The sequence below is a fragment of the Prionailurus bengalensis genome, chromosome B2, assembly GCF_016509475.1.
Source record: "Prionailurus bengalensis isolate Pbe53 chromosome B2, Fcat_Pben_1.1_paternal_pri, whole genome shotgun sequence".
In the NCBI taxonomy this organism is placed as follows: domain Eukaryota; kingdom Metazoa; phylum Chordata; class Mammalia; order Carnivora; family Felidae; genus Prionailurus; species Prionailurus bengalensis.
The window spans coordinates 32520094-32544359 of NC_057349.1; the positions used below are offsets into that span (position 1 = coordinate 32520094).

Genomic DNA, 24266 nt, shown 5'->3' on the forward strand with positions numbered 1-24266 from the left:
CAGTCCCTGCACGCCCCGCCTCCTGTCGCCGGCCCGTCCCTCCGCCCCTGCGGCTCGGTGGCAGGGCCCGGGGGCGGGGACAGCAGGGCTGGCGCAGCGCCCGGCCTGAGTCACACGCATGAGGCAGCGTGAGTCAGGCGCGGAGGGAAGTCCCTACGGAAGGGGCTTTCGGAGCCGCAATCGAATCACAGGGAAAGAGAAAGTGTTCGGACGTTCCTTTGACACAGTGACCTTGTGTGAGCCCAGGCTGGGCACACCCCCAACACCCTACCCGCAGACGACAACACACACACCCCCAAGCCCACCACTCCCGGGTGCGCAGTCAGGGTCCAAGAAAGTGGGCGCCCAGGGGCTACCCCCAGCCTGGGCCCGGCGGCGCTTACAGATCCCCCTCTCCCCGCCTGCATCGCTCAGTAGCTGCCCGACCTCACACCCATCCCCCCCCCAACACACACACACACACACACACACACACACACACACACACACACACGGCGCAGGCACGGTGTCAGGAAGACCCCCCCCCCCACACCTTGCTGGTCAACAGGCTCACCTTGTGGAGCCCCGCGTGGTGGCAGGGGATTGGCAACTTGGGGTCCTACGGGGTAAAACATCCCCTTCCTCAGGCACTCCTCCTAACCCTCTGACCTCGGCCTAGGATCAGATCGGCTGGATTCAATTAAACACATTTTTATTGAACACCTATAATAAAATCCAGTGCCAGACTCTTAAAAACCTGGGACAGGACCAAGAAGACCATGAACAAAATATGTTGATTCCTGCCCTCCCTGAGCAGATATTGGGGGGTGGAGGGGAGACAATAACTAAAAAGCCAAGGATCTAAACCAGCACTGTGCATGGAGATAGGACGGGAGGCACATATGCAATGTTAGTTTTTCTGGCAGCCATATTAAGACGGTCAAAAGAAATACATGAGGGGCGCCTGGGTGGCGCAGTCGGTTAAGCGTCCGACTTCAGCCAGGTCACGATCTCGCGGTCTGTGAGTTCGAGCCCCGTGTCAGGCTCTGGGCTGATGGCTCAGAGCCTGGAGCCTGTTTCCGATTCTGTGTCTCCCTCTCTCTCTGACCCTCCCCCGTTCATGCTCTGTCTCTCTCTGTCCCAAAAATAAATAAAAAACGTTGAAAAAAAAATTAAAAAAAAAACAAGAAATACATGAAATGACCTTTAATAATATATTTCATTTAAGGCAATATGACCAAATAGTATCATCTCAACATATATTCAACATACAAAAAATCAGTATTGCTACGGGTTGTTTTGTTCTAAGCCTTGGAAATCCACAGTACTTGGCACTTCCAGCGCATGCCAATTCGGACCCCCCCACGTTTCAGGGGCTCAGTTGCCACCTGGGCCTGGTGGCAACAGTAATGGGCAGCACAGTCTAGATGTCAGATAAGGGCTATGGAATTCAAAAAAAAAAAAGTAGAGCAAGGTTAGGGGGTGGGGAGAGCTGGGTGGGGGAGGGGCAGGATTCAGAGAACTGAGACTTGTAGGTATTCTGAATCCAAGTCACCTGACCTTACTGAACCCCAATTTCCTCATTTACAAAATGGAGATGTGATTCCCCCCCTCCTATCTAGGAGTAATGAGCACTCATGCTATTTTTGTCCCCACCCCTCCAGCTGTCTATACCACTGGCCAGCGCACAGGCTCCCAATCTCTGAGTCACACCCCAACACCCCCAACACTTTGTAGCCACCAAAGGCCACCTAGCTCCCCACCCCACCTCCACTTTCTCCACCTTTTATCCGTTTCTACCCCTTCCTACAGCAAGATACTTAATCTCTCTGGACCTCAGTTTCACTGTGGGATGGATACTCAGAGCTCTTGAGAGAAAAGTATTGTAGACTTCTGGGGACCAAGCCACCGCTTAAGCTGGCCCCAGGTGCCAACCTCATGATACTGGAAAGGTCAATTCCCTCTTTGAGAACTAGAAGGATTTCTGCCCACAAAAGATATTCTGCCCACAAAAACCCCTCCCACCAAGGACAAGACTGCCAGAAAAAGACATGCATAGAACTGTGGGCAGAGCCCAGGAGCAGGGGTTGAGGACAGAGGGACCCAAGCCAAGGGGTTGCTGTGGGAAAGGTTCTAGATCACCTTTATACACCCCACCTTCAGGGCAGGTAGGCCAGCAGGCCCACAAACCCAAGGGAAGTTCCAGGATCAACTCCTCCTTGGCTCCGAGGCCCCAGCAAGGCTGGAAGTGGGGGATGGGAGCAGGCCCCGAAGTGACCCAGACAAAGGAGACAGCAGGGTCTGGGCTTGGGATGCAGACGGCCCTCACCCCTCACCCCACCCCCAAGGCCTGGGAATTGGCAGGGCACCCTGGATGGTGACCCAGAAACCTGGCTGTCAGCAGCTCCTGCCTGGCACTGTCCACACTGAGCTCCGCTGCTTCCCGTAGGAGTCCCTGGCAGCTGCCAGTGAGGCAAGCCCTTGGATTTTCTCTGCCCACCGGCTCTCTGCTCTACTCCTGGAGACCCACCCCAGACTCTCCAAGGTGGCCCAGATCCTAGTCGCTGTATTTTCCTCATCCAGACCTCAGAGTGGGGAAAGGGGAGGGGGTGTCCAAGCTCAGGTTCACCATCTGTCCACCAGGGCCATTCGGGTATTCAAGCCCCAGAGGGCCACCGACCCCATAGCGGCTGGGTTCCTACAAAGTAAGTAAGAAGACTAAGAATGGCGCCATTCAATTCTCAGTAAGGAGTAGGCCCAGGAAGACCTACGACCCCCGGGTCTTCATGGAGTGGGAGAGAGGCCTGGCGGCTGGGTGAGCAGGGAGTAATGAGGTTTAAGCCAGCGTGATGGAGAGGTGAGCCAGGCAGGCCCGTCCCGGCCGCCATCTCCTAGCCAGATTCCAGACCAGCAGGCTCGCCCTGCTCCGCCCGCCTCCCTCCTCCTCCGCCCTCCCGCCAGTGGCTACCTCCCCTCCCCCAGCCTGCTTCTCTCCCCTTCCCCCAGCTACCCACTTCCTCCGCCCCTCCCCCAGCTCCTTTGGCTCTCATTCATCCATCCATTCACCAAACTTGTGCTGAGCGCCAAGGCCCCCTTAGGCCCTGGTGCGAGGCTCGGGGGTGGGGAGAAGAACAAAACAAAGCCCCGGAGGATTCCGACAAATCCCGGGCCTGGTGTTGGCTCCTCCCCTCACCCCTAGCCCACCTCCTCCTCAACCCCGGCCCCCACCCTTCGACCTCCACCCTGTTCTCCCTTTCTCTCTCCAGACTCTGGCCGGCCAGGCCCTGAGCCGAGCCCAGGCATCCCACGTGCTACTGGGATCAGGCAGGCAGCAGTCCTCCCGCTCGTCCCCAGTATGGAGACCCCAGAGTCACGCTCTCAGCCCTAAGAAAGGTTCACGGGGTCCTGGAGGAGACAGAGCACTGTGGGACCCAGGACACATCCCAGTTAGAGTAGCGCGCCGCTACGGAGACAGAAGGACCCAGCGGGGACCCATGCAACCCCAGACATTGGGTAGGAGGGCGCCTCCCCACAAGTTGTGGAGGACAGTCACTCTTGAAGACTTCAGGGGTCACTATTCCCCTTCCCCAGCCCCAGCACTTAGTCTCACACAGCTTGGAAGGCAGGCAGGGAATAGACACAAGAGAAACAAGTTAAAGACCACAAGAGATTCTCCTGAACCCTTGGGGCCTGTTCTCAAAAGGGTGTGAGGTGGGGGAGAGCAGGTGGCCAAAGGCGCAGGACTGGAGTCCCCAAGTACCAGAGCTGGCGAACAAACTGACATGAACGTCCAACCCCAGAGGGCGTGTGGCCTGGAGAGAAACCCAGCCCAGGGCCTCAAGCTGGACTCCAGAACACAGCTCAGCCCCCAGAGAGCAGGGTCACAGGCCCGCAGTCGCTGTCCTAACATTTCCTTCCACTGGCTCACCTGGATGGGCTTTCATAGTCCACACAGCTTTAAAGTGGGTGCACTTCCAGCCATTCCTGTTTGGGGCACTGTACCCGCAGAGCTCGTTGCACTGGATATTATCAGGTAGCTCCCCAGACCAAAGGGAAACTATTTTGTCCCATGCAAAGCTTAAATCTGACACTCACCCAAAGCACACTCTGGAGAGCCGCCACCACTGCCCGGCCACCAACCAACAAGCAACCCAGCCGGTCCGCCCCAGCCAAAGGGCCAAGATGGTTGTCAGGTGGCTGCCAGCTCCTGATGACTAAACCTGAAACCAAGGGAAAAAACAATTTCCCCTGATTGCTGGCAGACTAGAAGATCAGAAGGTAGTGCCTGCTAGAAATGAGTCTGTGTGCAGATCACGTGACAGCGATGGTACAATGATTTTAACACCGTGAGACAAAAAAACAGGTGTCTTGCAAGGTGCAGGCCGGGCCACCCTGTCACTCCCATGATGATCTACTGGGTCCCTCGCCCTTTTCTCTGCCTTGAGGTTTGGGGACAGATGTCCTATCCCCAACCTAATGCCCTGTAGCTTGGTGTCTGTAATAACAGAAATCACTCTGGCTGATCATTCTTCATTCAATACTTTTTTTTAGGTCTGAACACTTTGCAAGGCCCTGGGGATCCCCCTGTGAACACAACCATCAAATCCTCGGGCCTTCCAATAGAGAGCGCTGGACAGGAAGCAGATATGCCATTTTTACTGGTAACAGTTAAGTAGAAAAGTCAGTTAGACAGTATGTTAGAAATTGAGAAGTGTTATGGGGGAAAAAGCACGGTAAAGTGGATGAATGACCGCAGGGGCAAACGTGCAGTTTTACATAGCGTGGACAGTAATATTGAACAGAGACTTGAAGGCAGTGAGAGGGTAAGCCCTGAGGATATCAGGGGGAAGAGCAAGTCAGGCAGAGGCAACGGCAAGTGCAAAGGCCCTGAGGTGAGCTCTTGCCTGACAGGTCAGGGGAACATCACAGAGGCTGGTGTGACTGAAGCGGAGCAGCAGGCAGGTGATGAGGTTAGGAGAGGGGCAGATTGCAGGGCCTTGTGGGCCTTTATGAGGACTTTTTACTCTGAGATGGGAACTGTTAGAGGATTTTGAGCAGAGGTGGGACATGCCTTATGTTTTAGGTGGAAAGAGATTTAATATCAGGAATTAGGTGGTTATAAAGCCGTTGGAGGAACTGGAGGAGCCGGCTCCAGGCTGGGCCTCCTGGAACAACACAACAGCCTCCCTCTGCTCTGATGGGGGTGGGGGGTAGGGAATGCAATCAGAAGACCTCACCTGCAGTGGAGCTGTGATCCAGGGGCAGGAGGCTACTCTGCCCCCATGCCTACCCTCTTGACCCCCATAAAGCTGATGACTGGACGCTGTATGTGCTACAGAAAACCCCGAGTTTCCATAGCCCACACAGCAGTATCTCCTTTCCTTCCGTCCTCCAAATTTCACTCTTTCTTTGCTGGGACCTAACTCACATCCAGGACCGTGTGGGGAATGGTGCTGAATCCAGCCTACCATGTCTGCCACAGCCCCGAGCCCATCTCTGGATCACATGCCCTGCTGCCGGCTTCCAGGGTTTCCTGGGATGCTCCACTCACACGCTGGGCCCTTGCCCTGTGCTCCTCAGACCCTCATTCCAGCAGGCACCACAGTGGTAAAAGTGTATTCCACGTACCACGTACTTGTCTGCCCCCCACCCCGCCCAAAGTATACCACTTAGAGACAGGGAATGTACCTACCTAGTTCAAGGCCACATCCCCAGCGCCTATCTTGGTGCCTGGAGGGAATCCATCTGGCCAGACTGGGAGAAGGCAGCAGCCCTACCTAGCCTGGGAATAGAAGCAAGCTGTTTAAAACGCCAAGTTGTTTAACCTCCCTGAGCCTCAGTTTTAACACCTGTATAATGGGGACAACAGTACTTTCGACCTGGTAGAAGTGTTGAGGGATCTGAGAACACATATGCATTTAGTATGCTCATACACTCCTCTTCCTCAGGTTTTGCTGAGGTTGGAGAGGAGCGGGGCTGCCCTGGGTTTCAGCCTTGAAGAAGAAAGCTGACAAAGTCCATGGCGTCCTGCAGCCATGCAGCGTGGGTGGCTGGCTCAGGGCACGGGGGTGCCTGCCTCCTGGGCCTTCCAATTCGTTGGAGAGGTTTTCCCTCGAAAGTTGGAAGCAGAAGAGGCTCTCCTCCCATTCTAGGCCTGCCAGGCCTCCTGGCAGCACAGCTTGTGGTCAGCAGGGCCTGGAGACCTGATCCTGCCAGATGACCAGATGTACTAGTAGCTGGGTGACTCTCCAGGAGAGTGGTCAAACACTGTGCACCAGGGTGACCCTTTATTCGACTGCCGTGGGTCAGTGCTAGTTGATATGGTCCTGGGCCAATCCCAGTTAGAATGGGCCAGGCCAGGTTTATGCCCACTGTCTGGTCATAACTACCAACGGTACCCCCTTTTACTCTGAAATGTCCTGCTTGTCTGTAACAGCTGGACATACATACCCTATGATCCCAGAATTCCTTTCCTAGGCATGTACTTAGCAGAAATTTGCACATCTCATCACCAAAACATATTCTAGAACATTCACAGCAGCACTATTTGTCATAGCCCCGAACCAGAGTCTATCCAAATGCCGTTGAACAGAACAGACGCAAACACTGTGGCACATTCACACCACATAACTGTGCAGCAAGAATGAACATTCTGCAGCCACATGCAACATGGATGAAACCCACACATAACGTTGAGCAAAGGAAATTAACCCAGGAGTACATAACCCAGGATTCCGTCCATACAACGTGCATAAATGGCGAAACTACAGGATGCTAGTGGGGACAGCGGTTACACAAGGGGAGCTGGAGGTGGCTTCTTGATCTGGGTGCTGGTGACACAATGGTGTTCCCTCTATGAAAACCCATTTGAGCTGATAACGGGATTGTGCATTTTCTGGATGTCGTTCTCATCCGTAAAACGTTTACGTTAAAAAGTATCCCGGTTTGGGCCACCGATTAAACAATTCCTCTTCCTCTTCCTCCCACGTCCTCCCATCTACCTTTCATGTTGGGCTGGACACAGAACATTACCAAACTTCACCCCTGTGACTTTCAGAAAACCTCGACTAATCCAAACACCACATGGTACCATTCACAGTGGTCTTTCCCTGGACTCTTCTAAGAGCTGGAGTTGACTCCGAAGCAAGAGGTAAGCTGACAAGCAAGCGTGCTGACTGGAGAGATGTACAGAGAGACGTGAACCCCCAGGGAATGCCAAGGGCCACCCCGACCGACTATGCACGCTTCGACTGGGAGCCTGTCAGGCTCCCAGTATGCCACTTAGCAAGGCAGGGGAAAAAGTACATCGGGAAGAATCACAGTAGCTCAGGAGAAAATGAGCTTACCCTTCAGCTGTCCTGAAATACAAAGGTGACCCGAACTCCCCATTCCCTGGACATTCCTGTTGGATTCCTGAAGTTCACTGGGTTGTCCTTGTGGAAACCGTATAACCCGACTCTGATAGTTAAGAAAATGCTTCCTGTGGGTTAGAGCAGTTATGACATGACCAATTCCCCTGGGACTCCTCAGGCTTTGACCAACCAGGTCGATTCCCCAGGCCCAGAATAGCTCTTTCTTCCTGCATGCTCCCCATGGCCCCTCACTTATCCAAATCCCATCAAGGCCAGGTCAAGGCCTGCTCCAGCCGACTTCCCTGACTACCCAGAGCTCCCATCCTGTCTCCCTCTGTAGCACCCACTGAGTCTCTGTTTAAGGGCCTGACCCCTTAGTCTTCCGTTCCAAGAGCACAGGGAACTTTGTTATACTCCGAGAGTTTGGACGAGCTCTTGGTACACAGTAGGCCTTCAATAACTATTGAATGAATGAATGGATTCTGCCTGGTGGCATCTCCTGGATTGTGCCTCAGCTTTCTCTCGGGTGTTCCTGGTTCTGATTCCTCTAAATACGAAATTCGCTGGGGCAAGGGCTATATCTTGTTATAACTACTTCCTGAAGGAGGAAGGGAAGGGAAGGAAGGGAATTCGGGCCATCTGTAACCCAGAAAGCAAGGAGATGGGGGGTCAGTGGGCAGTTCTGTACAAGGGTGTGGGTAATGCAAGTAGCAAGCTACTCTACTTGCGCACAAATTTATTTATACCTGCCCCTCCTTCCAGAGAGGGTTTGAGGTGGCTTACAAAAATACACGTAATACAAGGTAAAAAACAAGTCGGTGAGAAAATCAGGACGAGGGGAAAAATAAGAGTAGGAAAAATAAGATCAAGTCGTTTTGTTAGAAGTGGGCCAAAAAGTTGGCCAAGTTTTCCCACAGCCTCTCGAGGCAGAAGTCCGTCTCCCTTCCCCACCTCCCTCAGGGACCGCCACAGGCCACAAGTCACAAGCAAAAGGCAAGAGCTGCCCCAGGTTGGATGCGTCCAGGGAAGGGGCCTACCAGGACCCTTCCCACGCCTCCCGGCCATCAGCCCCGGGCCTAGCAGCGCGGGCGGCCTCGGGGAGGGCTGTGTCTAGGGGCGCCGAGGTTCCGTGAGGGCTATCCCTGGGCCAGGCGTGGAAGCCCGGGTTGCTGGCGGGGAGCTGTGACCTGGGGGGAGTAGGGCCACAACCGAAGGGCCATTCTTCCACTCAACGCTGCAAAGGTTCTCGAGCTAACTCAATGCCTCCAGCCAACCCAACTCGCGGCCTACTAAGCGCGCGTTCCGCACGCAGGGCACAAAGATGGAGGGCGCAGCGCGCCTTCCACCCCGCCCCACCCCCACCCCCGGCTCCAGACAAAGGGGCAGGCCGCCCCTCCCCCAGCCTCTCCCAGGCTTTCCCCTCCACCCTCCTCTCCCCTCCGGCCGCCCTTCGGTGACTTCCTCTCCCCTCCAGGGGCGGCCTGGGCACTTCGCAGGAACTGCGTTTCACCTGGGCGCGGGGCGGGGAGCCAGCGCTTGGAGGGCGGCCTCCCGGCCCACCCCCAGCCCCGGCCGGCCCCAGGCCCGCGCCCTCCTCTTTGAACGCGCTCCGAGGGCCCCCAGCGCCTTCCCGCCCGGGCGCCCCCGCCCCCACCCGGCCGAGCACGTGCTGCCCCCGGCCCGGAGCGCCAGCCCGCCGCCCCGGGTGGGGGCTGGGCTCACTCCCGGCTCTGCTCCCCACCCCCACCGGAAACATTCCTGAAACATTCCTGAAAGTAGGAGGCCCGGCCCCTCCGGTTCCCCACCCCGCCTCCACTCCGGGCTCAGGGTTTTCCTGGCGTCCCCCCTCCATCGGCGGCTCGCCCCCTGAGGAGGGGGCTGGGCCGGGGCCTCGGCCGGCCGGGGAGGAAGAAGGGGAGCAAAGAAAAACATGAGTCACAGCCGTGTGTCACTGGGCCGCATTGCATTTCCCTGCATCACGGGAGGTGTGGAAGGCCGCCTCAGGGACGAGGGGCGGGGAGGTGCGCCCGAGAAGGCCCCGGGCCCGGCCTGCAGGGCGCGCCGCTCTGACAGCGCCCTTTCTTCTCCCACCGCCCTCCCCGCCATCTTTTCACTTTGGCTTCCTTCTTCTACGTGCAACAAGTCTTTGTTGCGCCTGGCGCCGGGCGGGCCAAGCGTGGCGGGTATGGCTTGCGTAGACCCAGTCCCTGCCCTCAAAGTGCTTCCAGGCGACCACTGATTCACGCTTTCTTATTTTTCTTAAAAGTCACGGCGGAGAGGACCAGGTCACAAAGTGGAAACGCACGTCTCCAAAACATCATCCGAGTCACCTAAAGGAATGAAGCCTCCCTCAGGTTTACCTGCAAGCGAGCCAATCGTTTGTTTCCTTTGGAGGCTGCACCTTGATTACGGCTCACTCGCGGCCATTAATAAACGAAAAGTCTGGATTTCACAAGTTTCACGTTTGAATTTCACAAGACTTGAATTTCACCAGTCAGCCACACGCACGTTGGCACTAAAATGCACATGCTGACACCTGTCCGCCCAGGGGAAATCTACGAGCCGTGTATCTGGGCGCAGGGGGCGGCGGGTAGGCCGCGGAATTCTCTCACAGGCGCGTTTCTCTCCACCCCCTCCCGCCCGCGCGGACCCCGCAGGCACGAACGCCCGCCCACATCCAACGCGCCCCGCGGGCGTCAGGCCCACACGCCCGGAAGGCCCCTAGAGGTGACTCTCCCGGGGACCCCCTTGCTGGATGTAAAGATGCCCTCCTCCCCCTCCCCCGCGCAAAGCTCCCTGGTGATCCCTCTGTGCACCTTCCCGTGTCTCCCGGCCCGGGACAGTGGGGAGTGGGCCGTCGCCTCAGATTCCCAGCCCAGGCCTCCCGCGCGCCCGCCCCCAGGCACCCGGCACCGCACGCCCCTCCCCATAGTCAGCACCCACCCGCGCGGCGGCGGCGGCTGGCGGGCGGCCGCCCTTTTAAATCCCCGGGCTCATTTGCATGGCCCCGCCCCCCACAGTGACACGGCTGGCGCGGGCGGGCCCGTCCCCCCTGCCCCTGGGTCGCTCTTTTTAAGCTCCCCTGAGCCGGGGCTGCGCTCCTCTAATTGGGACTCCGAGCCCGGGCTATTTCTGGCGCTGGCGCGGCTCCAAGAAGGCGTGAGTTCGCGGCCCCTCCGGTGGCTTCTTTTTTTTTTTATATCTATCATTTAATTAAATTATTTATTTATTGAGGCCGCGCACGGGCCGTGCCTAGCTTCCTGCCCCTCGCCATCCTTCGGGGGAGGGTGAATATTTTTGTCCCCCCGCCTGGATGTGACAGATAAATACCCCGTGGGGGCCTGGGCGGCGAGCACGCGGCGGCGGCGGTCTCTGAGCGCCTCTGCTCTCTCTCCCGGTTTCAGATCCGCATTTGCTACCAGCGGCGGCGGCGGCGGAGCCAGGCCGGTCTTCAGCGCCCAGCACCGTCGCTCCCGGCAGCCCGGAGCGCGCACCGCAGGCCGGCGGCCGAGCTCGCGGTGAGTCGTCCCCGGGGCCCGCGGCGGCGGCGGCGGAGGGGGGCGCCCGCGCCCCCGCCTGCACGCCGCCCCTCCTGCAAGCCGCCCAGGGCTGCAGCGCGCGCCTCCGGCTTTATTCCCAGGCCGGGGCTGCGCGAGCCGCCGGCGGGGGAGGGCCGCGCGGCGCGGGGGCGGGCGGCGGGGCCCGGCGGCGCGGGGAGGGCGCCCGCACCCCTTCCCCCGCGCCGCGGGCGCCCTGCGGGGGGCGGGGACCCGGGAAAGGCGCGCGGTGGGGGAGGGGGCGCGCGGCTGCGGCGAGCGCGAGTTGTGCACCCGGCGGAGCCCGGTGCACCTCGCGCGGCCGCCGCTCCCGCCGGAGCCCGAGCCGGGGCCCGGGGTGTGGGGGGCGGGGAGAGGAACAGGCTGCGGCGCAGCAGGCGGGTGGGGGGCCGGGCGCCCCCCGCAGCCTGGGGAAGTTCTAGAAGTGAGGGGGATGGGCAGGAACCCCGCAATTCGGCCCCGTTCCCGCTCGGCCTTTTTCCTGGTGCCCCCCCCCTCCCCCCACGCAGATGAGGCCGAATCGCGGGCCTGGGTTTGGGGCTTCACCCGGACCCCACCTCTGGCCCGGCCCGCGCCTCTTCAGCCCCCAGGGCCGGGCCTGCCCTCCGCCCCCACAAACAGGTTTCTCTGCTTTGCAGGGCTCTGTTGGAACTAGTCCCTTTGACTCCCCGTTTCATTTTTTTTTTTTCTGGGGCTTTATTTTGCGGGGAGGGCGCGGAGGGAGGTGTCTTTCTTCCTCTGCCCCGCGCCCGCGCGCGCCAGGTTTCCTGCCCCAAGGCGGGCTTGGGTGCCCCCTCTGGCAGGAAGTGGGGCCGGGTGCACCCGCGTGGCGGTGCATGCGGTCGGGGTGCACCAGTTTCCCGCGCCTGCAAGAGCAGCCTGTGCCCCTCCCCCCGTGCGCTCTGGCCCCTAGTCCCGCCGGCGGACCTGCAACGGCCCGGCGCAGACACTTGCAGAGTCACCCTGGGGCCGGGTCTGGAGCAGGGGGCGACAGGGACTTAACCATTCTCTAGGCGGGTAGGGAAAGTGGCGGGCTAGAGGGGTCGCCAGGAACCTACTGTATCCTGCTTGCCTACTTGCTGTGTGACCTTGGGCAACTCTTCAGGCCTCTCTGGGCTACTTTTTTTTCCAGAAAACAAGGGAGCGCCATGAGGATTTCCTAGGGTCGTTCTTGTAGATTCCCTAAGCCTTTGTGGAATACACATTGCGCGCCCGGTGTATGGAGAGGGACAAGCTTGAGGCCCAGAAGGGCTTATTACAAACTGAAGGATTGAGGTCGGGCCCTAAACATGGCTTCGCCCAGCTAGGCCTCTGATTTTCAGAAACAGGTGGAAGAGACAAGCATTTGTTGGTCTCACCAGAGAGGGCCTCAGGCCTTCATTCAGTTCCTGGAGGCCTGGATTGGGAGGGGGGTGGTTGGAGAATGGATTAAAGGGTCCCCAGTAGCAAAAAGTGGGGGGAAGCACCAGATGATGCAAGAACTTCCCCCAGAGACCCACCAGGATTCCCAGGCCTGCTGGGCCCAGGCTTTCTGGGATTAGGGGCTGGCTTGGCCCAACTGGAACCCCCTCTGTGAGGGGGCCTTCAACAGACCTCATGTGAGGTCAGCACTCATTTAGGCTGATTAATTTTGATGTTTAGTTTGAAGGGGAACCTGTGGTGTAATATAAGATTCTAATCACTGCCTGTAATTACAGAGCAGGCCAAGCCACTAATGACGGAGCAGGATAAATCACCAACCACCTTGTTTAAAAGGGTCTTCAAGTCTGAAATATTATAAAATAGAATAATTACCAGACAAAGTCTCGCCGTCTGGAGAATCTTGATGCTTGGGGATGGGGCCTCCAGTCCTCCAAAAGTCCCTAGTCTGCAAAAAAACATTTCCTCCCCGCCCTCATCGAGTTAAAATTGGAAATCGTCTGAAAATCGGAAAAAGGGAAAGAGAAGTCACTTTCAAATGTTCTAGTTTTCGTTTTGATTGGAGTGAGATTTCCCATTGTTTACACATTTCAACCATCATCTGGTTTGATCTTGCGTCAGTCTGGAGAAGCAGGCGGTTGAGGTGGATGTCTTACCATTACCCCCATTTTACAGATGGCAGGTCTTTTAGAAGTGAGGCCGCTTGGGCCCACCCTTTGCCAAGTGCAACCAGGGATTGGTTACCAGGAAGGTGTAGAGCCATAGGCCTCCCAGGTTGAGTATCTTTAACTGGGAAGACAGACGGGGTGGAGCACCCTCGCTGTCTTTTAAGCTTCTGGAAGAGGCTCCCAGATAAAGGGGGCAAATGCTGCAAGCAGTGGGAAGTTTTAGGTAAACTGAAAATTGGTGGGGCTGATTAAACACAAAACGGCCTGTGTATAAGAAGAGGAAAGATGCTAGAAGAGAACCAAGAAGCTTTGGAGGCCTGACGACCAGCTCTGCCCAGGCTGGGGGAGTGGGGCATGGGGGAGGGCAGCTAGCATCTGTTCTGAAGGATCCATCTCAGGGCAGAATTCCTGCCCCTCCTGAAAGCAGGCATCAAAGGGGACAATCTCATTTGGCTCCAGGGGGACGGGGGTGGAAGAGGAGACCCACCTTTCAGCTTTAGGTTTCTTTTCCGCCCCCGTGCGATTTCAGCCCACTTCCCCTTCCCAGACTTCCCATCCTTGAGTCCCCAAGGCTCTATCCGGAGAGAGAGCTAGTGGGGTGGGCACCATCCCTGGCTGAGTGATTGGTACAGAGTATCAAGCTTGGCCCTGGTAGCGCCTGGTCCCGAGGCTTGGGCCAAGGCAGGTGGGCCAGGGACTGATGCCCACGGCTGCCAGATGGAAGCCCAAGGCTTATTCTCTGCTTACCTTTCCTCCCCTGTTGCCTGTGAGCCACTCAGGCTTGGCTTTCTCTTAGGAGAAGGGGCGGCTGGCTAGAGAAGGGACCCCCGGCAGTGTGAGGATCCCCCCACCTCATCCACACCTTTGCCCTGGTGACCTCACCCACAGCCACATCTGAGCCTGCTGTGCCTCTTGGGCCTGGGCCCTGTGGGGGTGGCAGGACAACAAAGCGCCCTTCTGAGCAGGAGATAAGGAGCTGATTAGAGCCAACGGCTCGACCCCACCCTGTAGCAACATGCTGGGGCTGGGCGGACCCCCACCCCCACCAGCTAAGCAGGGTGGGGATCCTGGATCCCCGGGAGCAGGCAGGGTCCTACAGGCAGGCCACCTTGAAGGTGGGAGTGGTAAAGGGGGTAGGAGGTGGCCGAAGCAAAATGTTGGGTTTAAAACGACTTCTCCTGCTTTTCTAGCATCCCAGCCATCGCTCCTCCACCTGCTCCAGAGAGAAGGGAAGATGAGCGAGTCGAGCTCGAAGTCCAGCCAGCCCTTGGCCTCCAAGCAGGAAAAGGACGGCACTGAGAAGCGGGGTCGAGGCAGGCCGCGCAAGCAGCCTCCGGTGAGTCCCGGGACGGCGCTGGTAGGGAGTCAGGTGGGTGTCCGAACCTTTGCCTCGGTTTACCCCTTTGGGCTAGGGAGGTGCCAAGTGAAAACTGGAAGAGGGGTGCAGGATCCTTGCTCAGTGTGTGTGTCCTCCAACGGCGCATGCCCACCCTGGCCCGTTGCTGAGACCCCAGGAGAGAAGTGGGGGCTGAGGAATCTGAGTGAACTCTGAGCCCTTGCCGGCCGATCCAAGCCAGAAGCGACCTTGCAGTCACACAGGCGAGAGCTCGCACTCTGGTGAACCACCCACCCTTGACTTCCAGTCTGTTGTGGACCAGTGCGTTGATAAAACACAGAAAAGAGGAGTTACGTGTCTATAGGAGTTCACGTTTTCAGTCCCGAGATTTCGTTGTACAGGCTATTCTGTCAATTGGCCGTGAAAGTTTCCGAATACCTGTCCATTTCTGTACTTCCTCATCCCAGGCCTGTAACAAAAAAATCCTGGGCCAGCATCTATCCATGGGCCTCCCTTAGAGTGGCCCTAGGCCAGGCTCTGGCTCTGTAAAAGGAAAACTGAAGCCCAAGAACTTGAAAACGTGGGGGAGTTGGTGAGAGAGTAACCCTCAACCCTGGTGCTGTCCCCTGCTGAGGTCTCCCGGGGTTAGAAGGCCAGCTTGGCCTTTTGGGGGCCCCCTGCCCTGTGGTGGAGATCTTGGATTCTCTCACAGGGGCAGTAACTGGTGAGGCCCAGCTCACTTCCCTTTCCCCAGGAAGAGGAAAGGGATTGAGGGCAACCCTTGCCCTTCATACCGTGGGCCTCGGCTTCCGCATCTGTAGGTTGAAGAGTGCTGTCTGTACTGACTCTTTAGGGAGATAATGAGCCGTGGGGAGTCTGAGTGGTGGGATTCAGCTGCCTCTTTCAGAGGCCACAATGTGTGGAGGGAAGTCAGTCTGGTTCCCTTGGTCTCCACCTGGACCCAGTTAGCTGGGGTCCACAGGGGGGTGTCCGAGAAGGAGTGTTGGGCTACTGGACCACAGTTCTAAACAGCCTATGGGCAGTCCCCCGAAACCATAGCTGACCTGCTTTTACTGCCCAGCTTCTTTGCATTATGCAGCAGCTTTTTTATCCTGTCAGGCTTATTAAAATTTCAGCGGCAACCACGGCCGGGATCTCTGTTTCTGACATCCGGGCATCATTCCTGCTCTGGGAGGCAGCCTAGAGGGAGTCCAGTTTGCGGGTGGAGGCTGGAGGCTCCCTCCACTGTCGCGGGGCCTCCTTTCCCCTTCCGCGTCCTCCACAGTCACCAGCCTGTGTCGTCGGAGGGGGTGGGCAGCAGTCTTGGCCCAGTGCTAGACATTCCCACATCCTTCCTTTACTTTTCGTGATGCCTCGTGAGGTGAGTGTGGTCACCATTTACAGTTGAGGAAACTGAGGCCCAGGCATTCTGTGTCTTGCCCAAGAGCTTAGAGCCCTTTGGTGGCAGAGCTCCCTGACAGTGTCTTTCTTCTCTGGTGACACCTTTCCCTTTTCTGGCGTCTTGTCACTTTGTTGTCATAGGGCAGCATGGGAGGGGCTTTGCGAAAGACGGTCAGAGTCAGAACCTGCATCACGAGGGCTTGCCCGCCATGGTTCCTGTGGATTTCTGGGTCGGGGTGATGGCTTGCTGACTCAGTCTTGCTGGGGCATGGGAGAGAGCTGTATCTTTTGAAAGGGGCAGGACAAGTGGCATCTGTGTCCCTGATGACCCCATCTGTCTTTGCAGAAGGAACCCAGCGAAGTGCCAACACCTAAGAGACCTCGGGGCCGACCAAAGGGGAGCAAAAACAAGGGTGCTGCCAAGACCCGGGTAAGGACGAAGGAAGAGGGCCCTGTCCCTGTGGCCATGGCTGTGGGGGGCTCTGGGAAGGGCCTGTACCCTGCCCCCTCTTCCCTGGCATATGGGTGGCAGGGGGGGAGTCTTTGCGAATTGGGGGAAAGCAGGGTGATGATCGAGGTCTTCCTTCCGGGGACTTGGTCCTGCCCAGGACAATGGGGAGGTCAAGTCAGAAGTCCTGCGGCTTTCCTCGTCCGGAGAAGGGAGAGTCAGGAAGAGCGAAGGGACAGCAGCACCAGTCCCTGGGCTGAGAGTGTTTCCTTCCGTTCCGGGGTCCCCTGGGTCCCAAGGGAGTGGGGTTAAGCAGGGAAGGCCAGATTCACAGTGGCATCAGCCTCTCGGAGCAGTTGTTTTGTTTTTTATTTTATTTTTTCTGAGACACGACTCATATCCTCTGAGTCATGGGTGGAGGAGGGAGTGGGGGGCGTGTGTGTATATTGGGGGGGGTGGGCAGTGTGGCTGGCCAGTCATCACCAGCTGGACTCGGGTGGGCCTGCCGGGGTGACAGTCCTGGGCCGCCCTGAGCAGAGGTACGTAGTTCTGCTCCTCCCTGCTCTCCCTCACCATCGGGGCCCTGGTCATTTGGGGGAGCACTGTCAGGAACATTTTTGACTTAGTGGATCTTTTCTCGGACCATCTAGAAAACTACCACAACTCCAGGGAGGAAACCAAGGGGCAGACCCAAAAAACTGGTAGGTGAAGGGACAGCGGTGGTTTGGTTTTTCTGGGGAGGGTGTTGAGGTTGGGTGATGCCTGTTCCTCCTGGGCGCTCGCCGTGGAAAGACGGCTCTGGCTGACCAGAGCCGGGCATGGTGGGACATCATTGCTCTATCCAGGCCTAGAGAGGGAAAGGGATTCTGGGTCCTGGCACCCAGCCCAGGGCTTTTCAAGGGCTCTGTCCGTAGCAGTAAGGGGTCCCAGGTACAAACCAGATGGACCCCCGCCCTGGTGGGGGGGGTGGGGCCGCCTCTCCTTCCCCTACTAGAACAGACTCAACTTTTAGGGAGAACTTGGAGGCCATCTAGTCCCCCCGGACCCCCACCAGTAGAAATGAGGAAAGAGTGCTACCTGGGCATAGGGTGAGGTTTGTCCTTCACCTATCCATTTCTGAGTCCCCCACAAATAGCTGCTAATGGAAGAAGGTGGCCTGAGTCCGGAGGCTGCCCCTAAGGCCTACACTGAAGTTACGGCCACCCCAGCCTTAATCTTCCTGGCCCTTTTCTACCCCAAACCTGCTCCCTGAACTCCCTGAGGCCTTCATTCCTCGAGCTGAGCCACCACCAGGGTGAGGAGGGGGGTCAGAGGGTGCTGGCCGGGCCCCAGGAGTGAGTAACAGGAAACAAGTTGTTTTGGAGTTTGTGCCTGGCACGGGGGCCGCAGGCCCGTGTGGTGTCCCGACATTCCCGCCCAGTGAGTGAGCCCCGGCGGCACACACTTCCCCTTCCTCCCCGCCCTGGCCTGGGGTCAGTCAGCGGCCCAGCTCCCCAGCCCAGCAGCTGCCCCTGCGGGCCAAGGCCACCTGGTTCCCCTGCACTGCACCCAGCAGGGGGGGCTCACGCACCCTGCAGCCGCACCTTCCCCGGTCCTCTCCCTGGCCCCCTCTCCCTTCCCCTCCTCCAGAAAGCCCGGTAGTGACTTCCTCACTGCCTCGAGCTCGGGGCTGCACTGAGCTGTGTGGGTCCCCCAACCCTGCACCCACCATGGGCCCCAGGGCCAAGGGGGGCTGGCTCTGTGTGAGAGCAGCGTGTGTGTGGGTTTTTTCCCTCCCTTTAAATTCTTCCTTTTTTATGAATGAAACTGGGCCGTGGAGGTTGCTGAGTCACTCACACACTCAGCCCTGACTCATCCCCCTTCTGGAGAGCCAGGGAGCACAGAGAGGGGTGGGGGCAATCTTGGCCTGTGCCCCTTCCCCCCTGAGTGGGAGGGGGGCAGGCCTGGCACTCTTGCTGACTGCCCTGCCCACCTCACAGGAGAAGGAGGAAGAAGAGGGCATCTCGCAGGAGTCCTCCGAGGAGGAGCAGTGACCGCGCCGTGCCGCCTGCTCCTTCACCGGGGAGCAGTTTCCTTCTGGGACTGGACAGCTCCGCTCAGCTCCCACCGCCCCCGCCCCTCCCCCCAGGCCCACGCGTCACCGCCACCTACCTGTGCCCTCACCACCACACTACACAGCACACCAGCCGCTGCGGGGCCCCGAGGCCTGAGTGGGGAGCAGTTTCCTTCGGTCTAGGTTTCCAGCGACCCCTCACCCATGCGCACATTTGCCCTTCCAGACAAAGCCGACTTCCCGCCTCGCCGCACCCTGCCCCTGCTGCGTCCCCACGCTCAGTGGTTGGGGACATTGCTGACTGGGCTCTTGGTATGGGGGTCCCCTCTGCTTCCCCACTCTTCCTTCTGGCTTCCCACTAAGGGGCCTGGGAGGGCTCCCCTGGCCTTAAAAGGGGCCATGCCCCATCTCATTCTGATCTGCCCCACTCCACAGCACTGGCAGCAGCAGGTACGGCCAGTGGGGAGGGGTGCTCAGCCCCAAGATGCACCCACCCAGCCTGTGTCTCACCAGGTGCGGCTCACGCCCACTTTTCTTCCTTCCCACCTTGCTTAGTCCTTGCTCGAGGTCGGACAGCCCCGTTTGGGGCACAGGAAGGAAGGCAGGAGGGGTCTGAGCCCCCTACCCTCTCCAAACGGGCTCCAGCCCACCTCACCGCCACCCTGGAATCTATTGCAGTGAGGGAAATTCGGTCACCCTTTATCCAGGAGGCCCAGGTTCCCTGTGGCAGCCACCTAAGGTGGGCTGGAGCCACTGCCCAACCCTATCCGCTTCTACCCTAGGCCTCAGTTTCCCCTTTCCTCACACGGGGCACTAATAACAAGGAGCTAGCCTTGCCCACTCCCACCCTTCTGCTCCTCCCCACCCCCCAAGGTTCTGGTTCCATCTTTCCTCTGTTCACAAACTACCTCTGGACAGTTGTGTTGTTTTTGTTCAATGTTTCCATTCTTAGACATCCGTCATTGCTGCTGCGACCAGCGCCAAATGTTCATCCTCATTGCCTCCTCCTGTTCTGCCCACATCCCCCTCCTCCAAGATGCTCTTAGGGGAAGGGGCCTGGGGCAGAGCAGGCTGGGTTACCGACCACCCCAGTCCCAGGGAAGGTGGGGGCCCTGCCCCTAGGATGCTGCAGCAGAGTGAGGAGTGTGGGGGGGGCCTATATTGACCGACAAGGGTGTAGGGGCCACCTTTTCCCCCTATTCTGCCGGGGAGGAGGTAGCCATTATTTGTCCCAGCCTGGGGCCCCCCCATCTGGTTTCCTATTTGCAGTTACTTGAATAAAAAAAATATCCTTTTCTGGACTGGAGTCTTCTCTGTGGTGGGCACCTGGGGTAGGAAGGCTGGAAACTGAGGATCTAGTTGTTGGGGGTGGCTTTCAAGGTGCTCTTCAGGCTGCGGGAGGCGGGGGGGGGGGGGGAGGATAAGCATTAGCTCCAGGGAGGGGTAACTTAAGCCTCTCGAAGAAATCGACCACACCCCTAGCCACAAAACATTTTTTATTTACAAAATATATATACTGAATACTATACATGAGGCCCTGTCACCATGGGAACCAATCCAAAGCCGAGTCGGGGAGGGCTCAGAGAAAACGGTCTCCAACCACCCTTCCACCCCAGAAGGAAAAACTTGTATTAGCCCCTTGGGAGTGGATGGTAGGCTCAGCCCACAAAGGCCGGAAGGGGGGTGGGGAGGGTTGGTTGTGAGGTGCTACTGGGTATGGATGGGAGGAGAGGAGACCCGGTACCCAGCAGGGGGAGCTGGGTGAGTGCAAATGGGAAGGCAAGCAGCAGGCTGCAGGCCCTGGGCACTCCCAAGACCCCATGGTTCTGGAGATCAGGGCAAGGGGGTCAGGTTAGGTCTTGACGTCCAGCAAGGGCATCCGCTTGTGCTGGAAGCCACTCTGCCAGCCATGTACCACCTGTGAGGGAAGAGATCATGCCACCAGGCTGGGTTCCAGGGCAGAGGCCACGACACAGCCTCCGGGGCACCCCACACTGGTGGCGGCCCCAAATGGGGAGGGCCGAGGGCAGAAGCAGGTTCTTGTTTCAGGGGGAGTATGGGTGAGAACACAGACCTCTGGTGATTGTCCCTGCCCCGGGAGTGCTCACCTTGGGGTCTCCCACATCAGACAGTAGCTCCTGCTCAGCCTCATGTAGCTCCTCAGCAGGGTCGTAGCTGTACATGGGGAGCAGGTGATGGCGAAGCCGGTCCACTCTGGGGAGCAGGGGAGGGGGCTCAGCCCAGGGGGGTGCCCACTCCCTTCAAACACCTGACTGTCCAAGGCAGGGGCACTTGCAGTGGGTGCCTTTAGGGGCACACAAAGGTTCTAAGCATCCATGCCCGAATCTACAAGGGGCCCCTCTCCGGTGGGTAAGCCGCACGTGGGCAGGAAAACCTAACAATGGGGTGTAGGGAATTTCGGGCTTGTATAAGGATGGCTGAGGGGCCTCTCAACGCGTAGGCAGAGGAACCCAGATCCCAAGGGAAGAAACTGAAGCAGAATGCAGGAGAGGTAACAACAGGGCAGGGACACTCACCGCTTTTTCTTCTGGACATACATTACCTGTAACAGAGACACAGCACTGTGGAGGCTGCTGAGCGAGCCCAGGATGGCCCACAAGCGAGAGGGACCCACCTCTACCGCCTCCACTCCCAAAACAGCAGGACAGCTGAGACGATGTGTGCAGGCTGGCTCAGGCCCACCCAGCCCTGCCTTAGCAAAGGTGTGGGTGTATATGTGTGGATGTGGGGGCTCCTTACCACAGCCACCACCACCCCGACCAGGGTGATGAGGAAGAAAGGCCCCAACACATAGCCCACCATGGAGTCGCTGTTGGCCTGAGGGACATTGGGCACTGTAGTGTTACTCATGACATCGGCAGCCGGAGGGCTGGGTAGTCAGCATGGGCAGTAGTGCCTCGGGAGGGCGCCTCCACTGGGCTCCCTGGGGAGGAGGAAGGGAGGTTATCAATTTCAAGCTCTGGATCCCTCCCCAAGAGAAGTGATGTATCACAACTCAGGTCAGGCACCGGGACAAGGGATCCTCCAGGTCAGGGTGCTGGGTTTAACCCTACAGTGACTCTCAGCAAATCCTGGGTTTGGAGGGCATCCAGGGGAGGCCCAGAGTCCCGCTCGGCTCCTACCCCCAAATCAGGGTGTGGCCCAGCTCAGGTGGTGGCCAGCGTTTGCACATCTCAACGGGGAAAAGCTTAGACACAGGTTCCCAGGTCCTGCTCCAACCTCCTGGGACGCTGGGCTGCCAGCACCTATCCAGTGCACAAAGGGGAGATTTGGTCCTGCACTGTGGCCTAGGGGGTGAGGGAGGAGCATCTGAAGGAGACTGCCTCCGTCCTGGTCCAGTCCCCACATTTTAGACTATGGGCTCTCCCTGTGCCCTCCCTGTCCCCGGTGTGACTGCAGACATACAGCCTGGATAGCCTCTCCCCCCATTGGTCTCATGTGCCAGGGTGGACACAAGTGGGCAGGGCTGGACTGTATCTGTGAGGTGATGTCACCTCCCTCTGGTCCCCACCCGGGGCTCCGCCCAGGTCCCTCCCCTCTTAGCGAGGGCTGACAGGCGGGAGGTGACAGGGTCAGCTCCCATCAACAGATGCAAGGAGATTGTCCATAGGCTCTTGCACGCAGACCCCAACGTCCCTGACCCCGCTTCGCCTGGGTCTCCATCGGAGGGCAAGGTACGAACTACCCGTCCCGGTGTCCGTCGGGGCACCGAGCTTGCCCAGTCGCATGCACACCGTCCCACGGTCGAGGGGACGTGCCGAGGCGGGGCGAGTGTCAGGCCGCTCCGAGGATGCGGACCAGCATCGGCGAGTGGGAGGTAGTTCCCACTGCGCTGGGCGGCTCAGGCCGGGGGAGGGAGGGAGGTTTGGGGAGCGGTGCGCAGAGGGGCCCAGGAATCCTAGAATCCCGGCACCCCGAGGCGTGGACCCGTCCGGGCGCTGTGCAGCCCATCCAACCCGTTCATGCCTTACCTCCCGCCGCTGTAGCCCGGACAGGAACGCCCTCGGTTGGCTCCCAGGCCCCGGAAGAGCCGGCAGGCGCGTGATCAAAGGACCCGGGGAAATGGGCGGGGCTTCAGTACAGGGGCGCAGCCAATCCAGTGGCCGAAGGCGGACGGCCCGGAGACGGCTGGAGCGGCCAATCCGGAGGCGGGGGGTGCGCGGTGCGAAGGCGGGGGCGGCCGGGGTTGCAGGGTCCACCCCGCGGCAGCAGAGGGCAGCCGAGCGCTGCGCAGAAGGGGGAGGAGAGTGCGCGGGGAGGGGAGGGACGGGGCGGGGCCGGGGCCGGGGCTGCTTCCCGGCGTCCCCCCGGGGCGGGACCCCAGCCGAGCGCCCCCGCCGGGGAGCTCAGGTGGCCGGGGAAGGTGTGGCGTCCGGCTTGCTCAAGCTTCTGGGTGGAGCTCCGGTGTAGGGCCAAGCCGCGGCGTGGGGCGGCTGGCTGCTCTTCCCTTCACGGCCGGACCCTGCCCCAGGCCCACAAGGTCTTCATTATGTTTATTTAGCCTTCCAAGCCTCCTAGTGGCCCCCTAGGCTGTGCTCAGAGGGTAGATAGAGTAGGCAAGACCGGCTTAGGTCCTGCCCGGCCGTGGGACCTGGGCCCACTTACCCACCCACCCTTCTCTGCGCCTCAGTCTTAACGTCTGTAAAACAGGCTGGTGTGCGGATTAACCGATGACATGCGATGCCCTGTTAAAAGCCCCGTTAACCTTTTCGTGGTTTGCAGGGGCACGGGTGGAGCAGCGCGGTGCAGTCCCCCTGGGTCACAAGCAACTCGCGACACCGGTGAATTTGAAAGCTTGCGTGGTCTGTTAGTTACAATGTCACGCACTGGAGAAATGTGAATAAGGTGGATGGATTTTACCGATATCAGTATCCTGGTTGTGATCTTCCACTATAGTTTTGCAAAAAGTTAGCATTAGGGGAAGCTAGGCAAAGCGTATAAGGGAGCTAGCTCTATTATTTCTTACAACTGCATGTGAATCTACAATTACCTCAGGTAGGTATGTGTAGTTTTGTACCAGACCCCCCTCCCCCCCCCCCCCCCCGCGCCCATTACACAGGATTAGGAAAACTCGAGACTGGCAGGTGATGGAAGCCACCCAAGAACACAAAAGTTGTGGGAGCTGAACGAGGCTGAGGCCCTCCAGGGTCCTTGGGTGCTACTGGAGATACAGGAATAAGTTGGATCGGCTTATTCTTGCCAGGGACAGCCAGTGGCGTGGACATGGTTGAGCCACTTGGTCTGGTCTGGCCAGTTTCCTCAGGCCCTTCCGAAGGAGGTTGGATAAGGGCGGGTCTGATGCAGAGATGACCCAACGGAGAACCAGAGGGCAGTTGAGAACTCTGGCCTCTTGCCTTCAGACACCATCATCTGACTGGTGGGAAATCAGAGATAAAAGGAAAGGAATGACAGAATTGCCCAGGTCTGGAGGCTCCAGGTAGATTCCCTGGTGTTTCTCAGGCTTTTGAGTCTGGAGAGTAAGGAGACCACCCATCCCAGGCTTCTATCAGAGGTGAGGGCAGACGGAGGAAACCACCTCCCCAGGCAGGACCTGCCTCCTATATATGTATTTTTTAATATAAGCTTAAAACCGACTGAGCCACCCAGATGCCCTGGGGTTGCCTCATCTTGCAAGGTTAGGAGCAAATAATTAGTTTTAGAACTCAGACCCCTTTGGCTGCTCACATACCCAGCTTTTGTCCTCATCCCCACAGCTTCTGACCACATATCTCGAGGGCCCTCTAGGAGTGGGCTTAGCGGTCAACTGGCTAAGCCAGTATGTTGGGATTTCAGTGTCAGAAACTCAGCACGTTTCCCTTACCGCCAGGACGGAACACCATTCTGAGCTAGGCAGGGCAGGTGTGGGTGGCCCCAATTTACAAATGATTTGAAGCCCGATTTGTTCTAGTGATAAGGCTTTAGATCCTTTGGGTACCCCCAAGCCCAGCCAGGGAATACTGCAGCCCTCTCTGCTCTCTTCACGCTGCTGCTACCTCAGGAAGGGGAGAGAGAGGGCAGAGCTGAGGCTGCAC

The 24266-nt window shown here is 58.5% G+C and overlaps 2 protein-coding genes across 5 annotated transcripts; one reads left to right on the forward strand and one right to left on the reverse strand.

Moving 5' to 3' along the window:
- Positions 1–10354: 10354 nt before the first annotated feature.
- Positions 10355–19514, forward strand: HMGA1 (high mobility group AT-hook 1). 2 transcript variants are annotated; one of them, XM_043591199.1, is made up of 6 exons: positions 10355–10490; positions 10736–10849; positions 14166–14344; positions 16059–16142; positions 16811–16861; positions 18140–19514. In XM_043591199.1, the coding sequence occupies exons 3-6, from the start codon at positions 14210–14212 to the stop codon at positions 18191–18193; spliced, it is 324 nt and encodes a 107-aa protein (XP_043447134.1). In that variant the 5' UTR covers positions 10355–10490; positions 10736–10849; positions 14166–14209; the 3' UTR covers positions 18194–19514. The 2 variants fall into 2 exon arrangements, with proteins under 2 accessions (XP_043447134.1, XP_043447135.1); XM_043591200.1 differs by having other exon boundaries at positions 10362–10490; positions 14166–14311.
- Positions 19515–19692: 178 nt separating this feature from the next.
- On the reverse strand, positions 19693–22326 carry SMIM29 (small integral membrane protein 29). Of its 3 annotated transcripts, none has more exons than XM_043591203.1 (5): positions 22206–22326; positions 21034–21157; positions 20751–20776; positions 20322–20427; positions 19693–20131 (listed from the first exon to the last, which is right to left on the reverse strand). In XM_043591203.1, the coding sequence occupies exons 2-5, from the start codon at positions 21082–21084 to the stop codon at positions 20066–20068; spliced, it is 249 nt and encodes an 82-aa protein (XP_043447138.1). In that variant the 5' UTR covers positions 21085–21157; positions 22206–22326; the 3' UTR covers positions 19693–20065. The 3 variants fall into 3 exon arrangements, with proteins under 3 accessions (XP_043447138.1, XP_043447137.1, XP_043447136.1); XM_043591202.1 differs by having other exon boundaries at positions 20322–20388; positions 20974–21157; XM_043591201.1 differs by having other exon boundaries at positions 20974–21157.
- Between the last annotated feature and the right edge of the window lie 1940 nt (positions 22327–24266).

What these genes read in the sequence shown, in the direction of transcription:
- HMGA1 (XM_043591199.1), top strand. Translation starts at nt 14,210, where the DNA reads ATGAGCGAGTCGAGCTCGAAGTCCAGCCAGCCCTTGGCCTCCAAGCAG. An exon ending in AGGGTGCTGCCAAGACCCGG is followed by an intron (nt 16,143 to 16,810) that starts GTAAGGACGAAG and finishes CGGACCATCTAG; the next exon opens with AAAACTACCACAACTCCAGG. An exon ending in GGGGCAGACCCAAAAAACTG is followed by an intron (nt 16,862 to 18,139) that starts GTAGGTGAAGGG and finishes CCCACCTCACAG; the next exon opens with GAGAAGGAGGAAGAAGAGGG.
- SMIM29 (XM_043591201.1), bottom strand. Translation starts at nt 21,084, where the DNA reads ATGAGTAACACTACAGTGCCCAATGTCCCTCAGGCCAACAGCGACTCC. An exon ending in TATGTCCAGAAGAAAAAGCG is followed by an intron (nt 20,428 to 20,750) that starts GTGAGTGTCCCT and finishes CCTGCTCCCCAG; the next exon opens with AGTGGACCGGCTTCGCCATC. An exon ending in CTGATGTGGGAGACCCCAAG is followed by an intron (nt 20,132 to 20,321) that starts GTGAGCACTCCC and finishes CTTCCCTCACAG; the next exon opens with GTGGTACATGGCTGGCAGAG.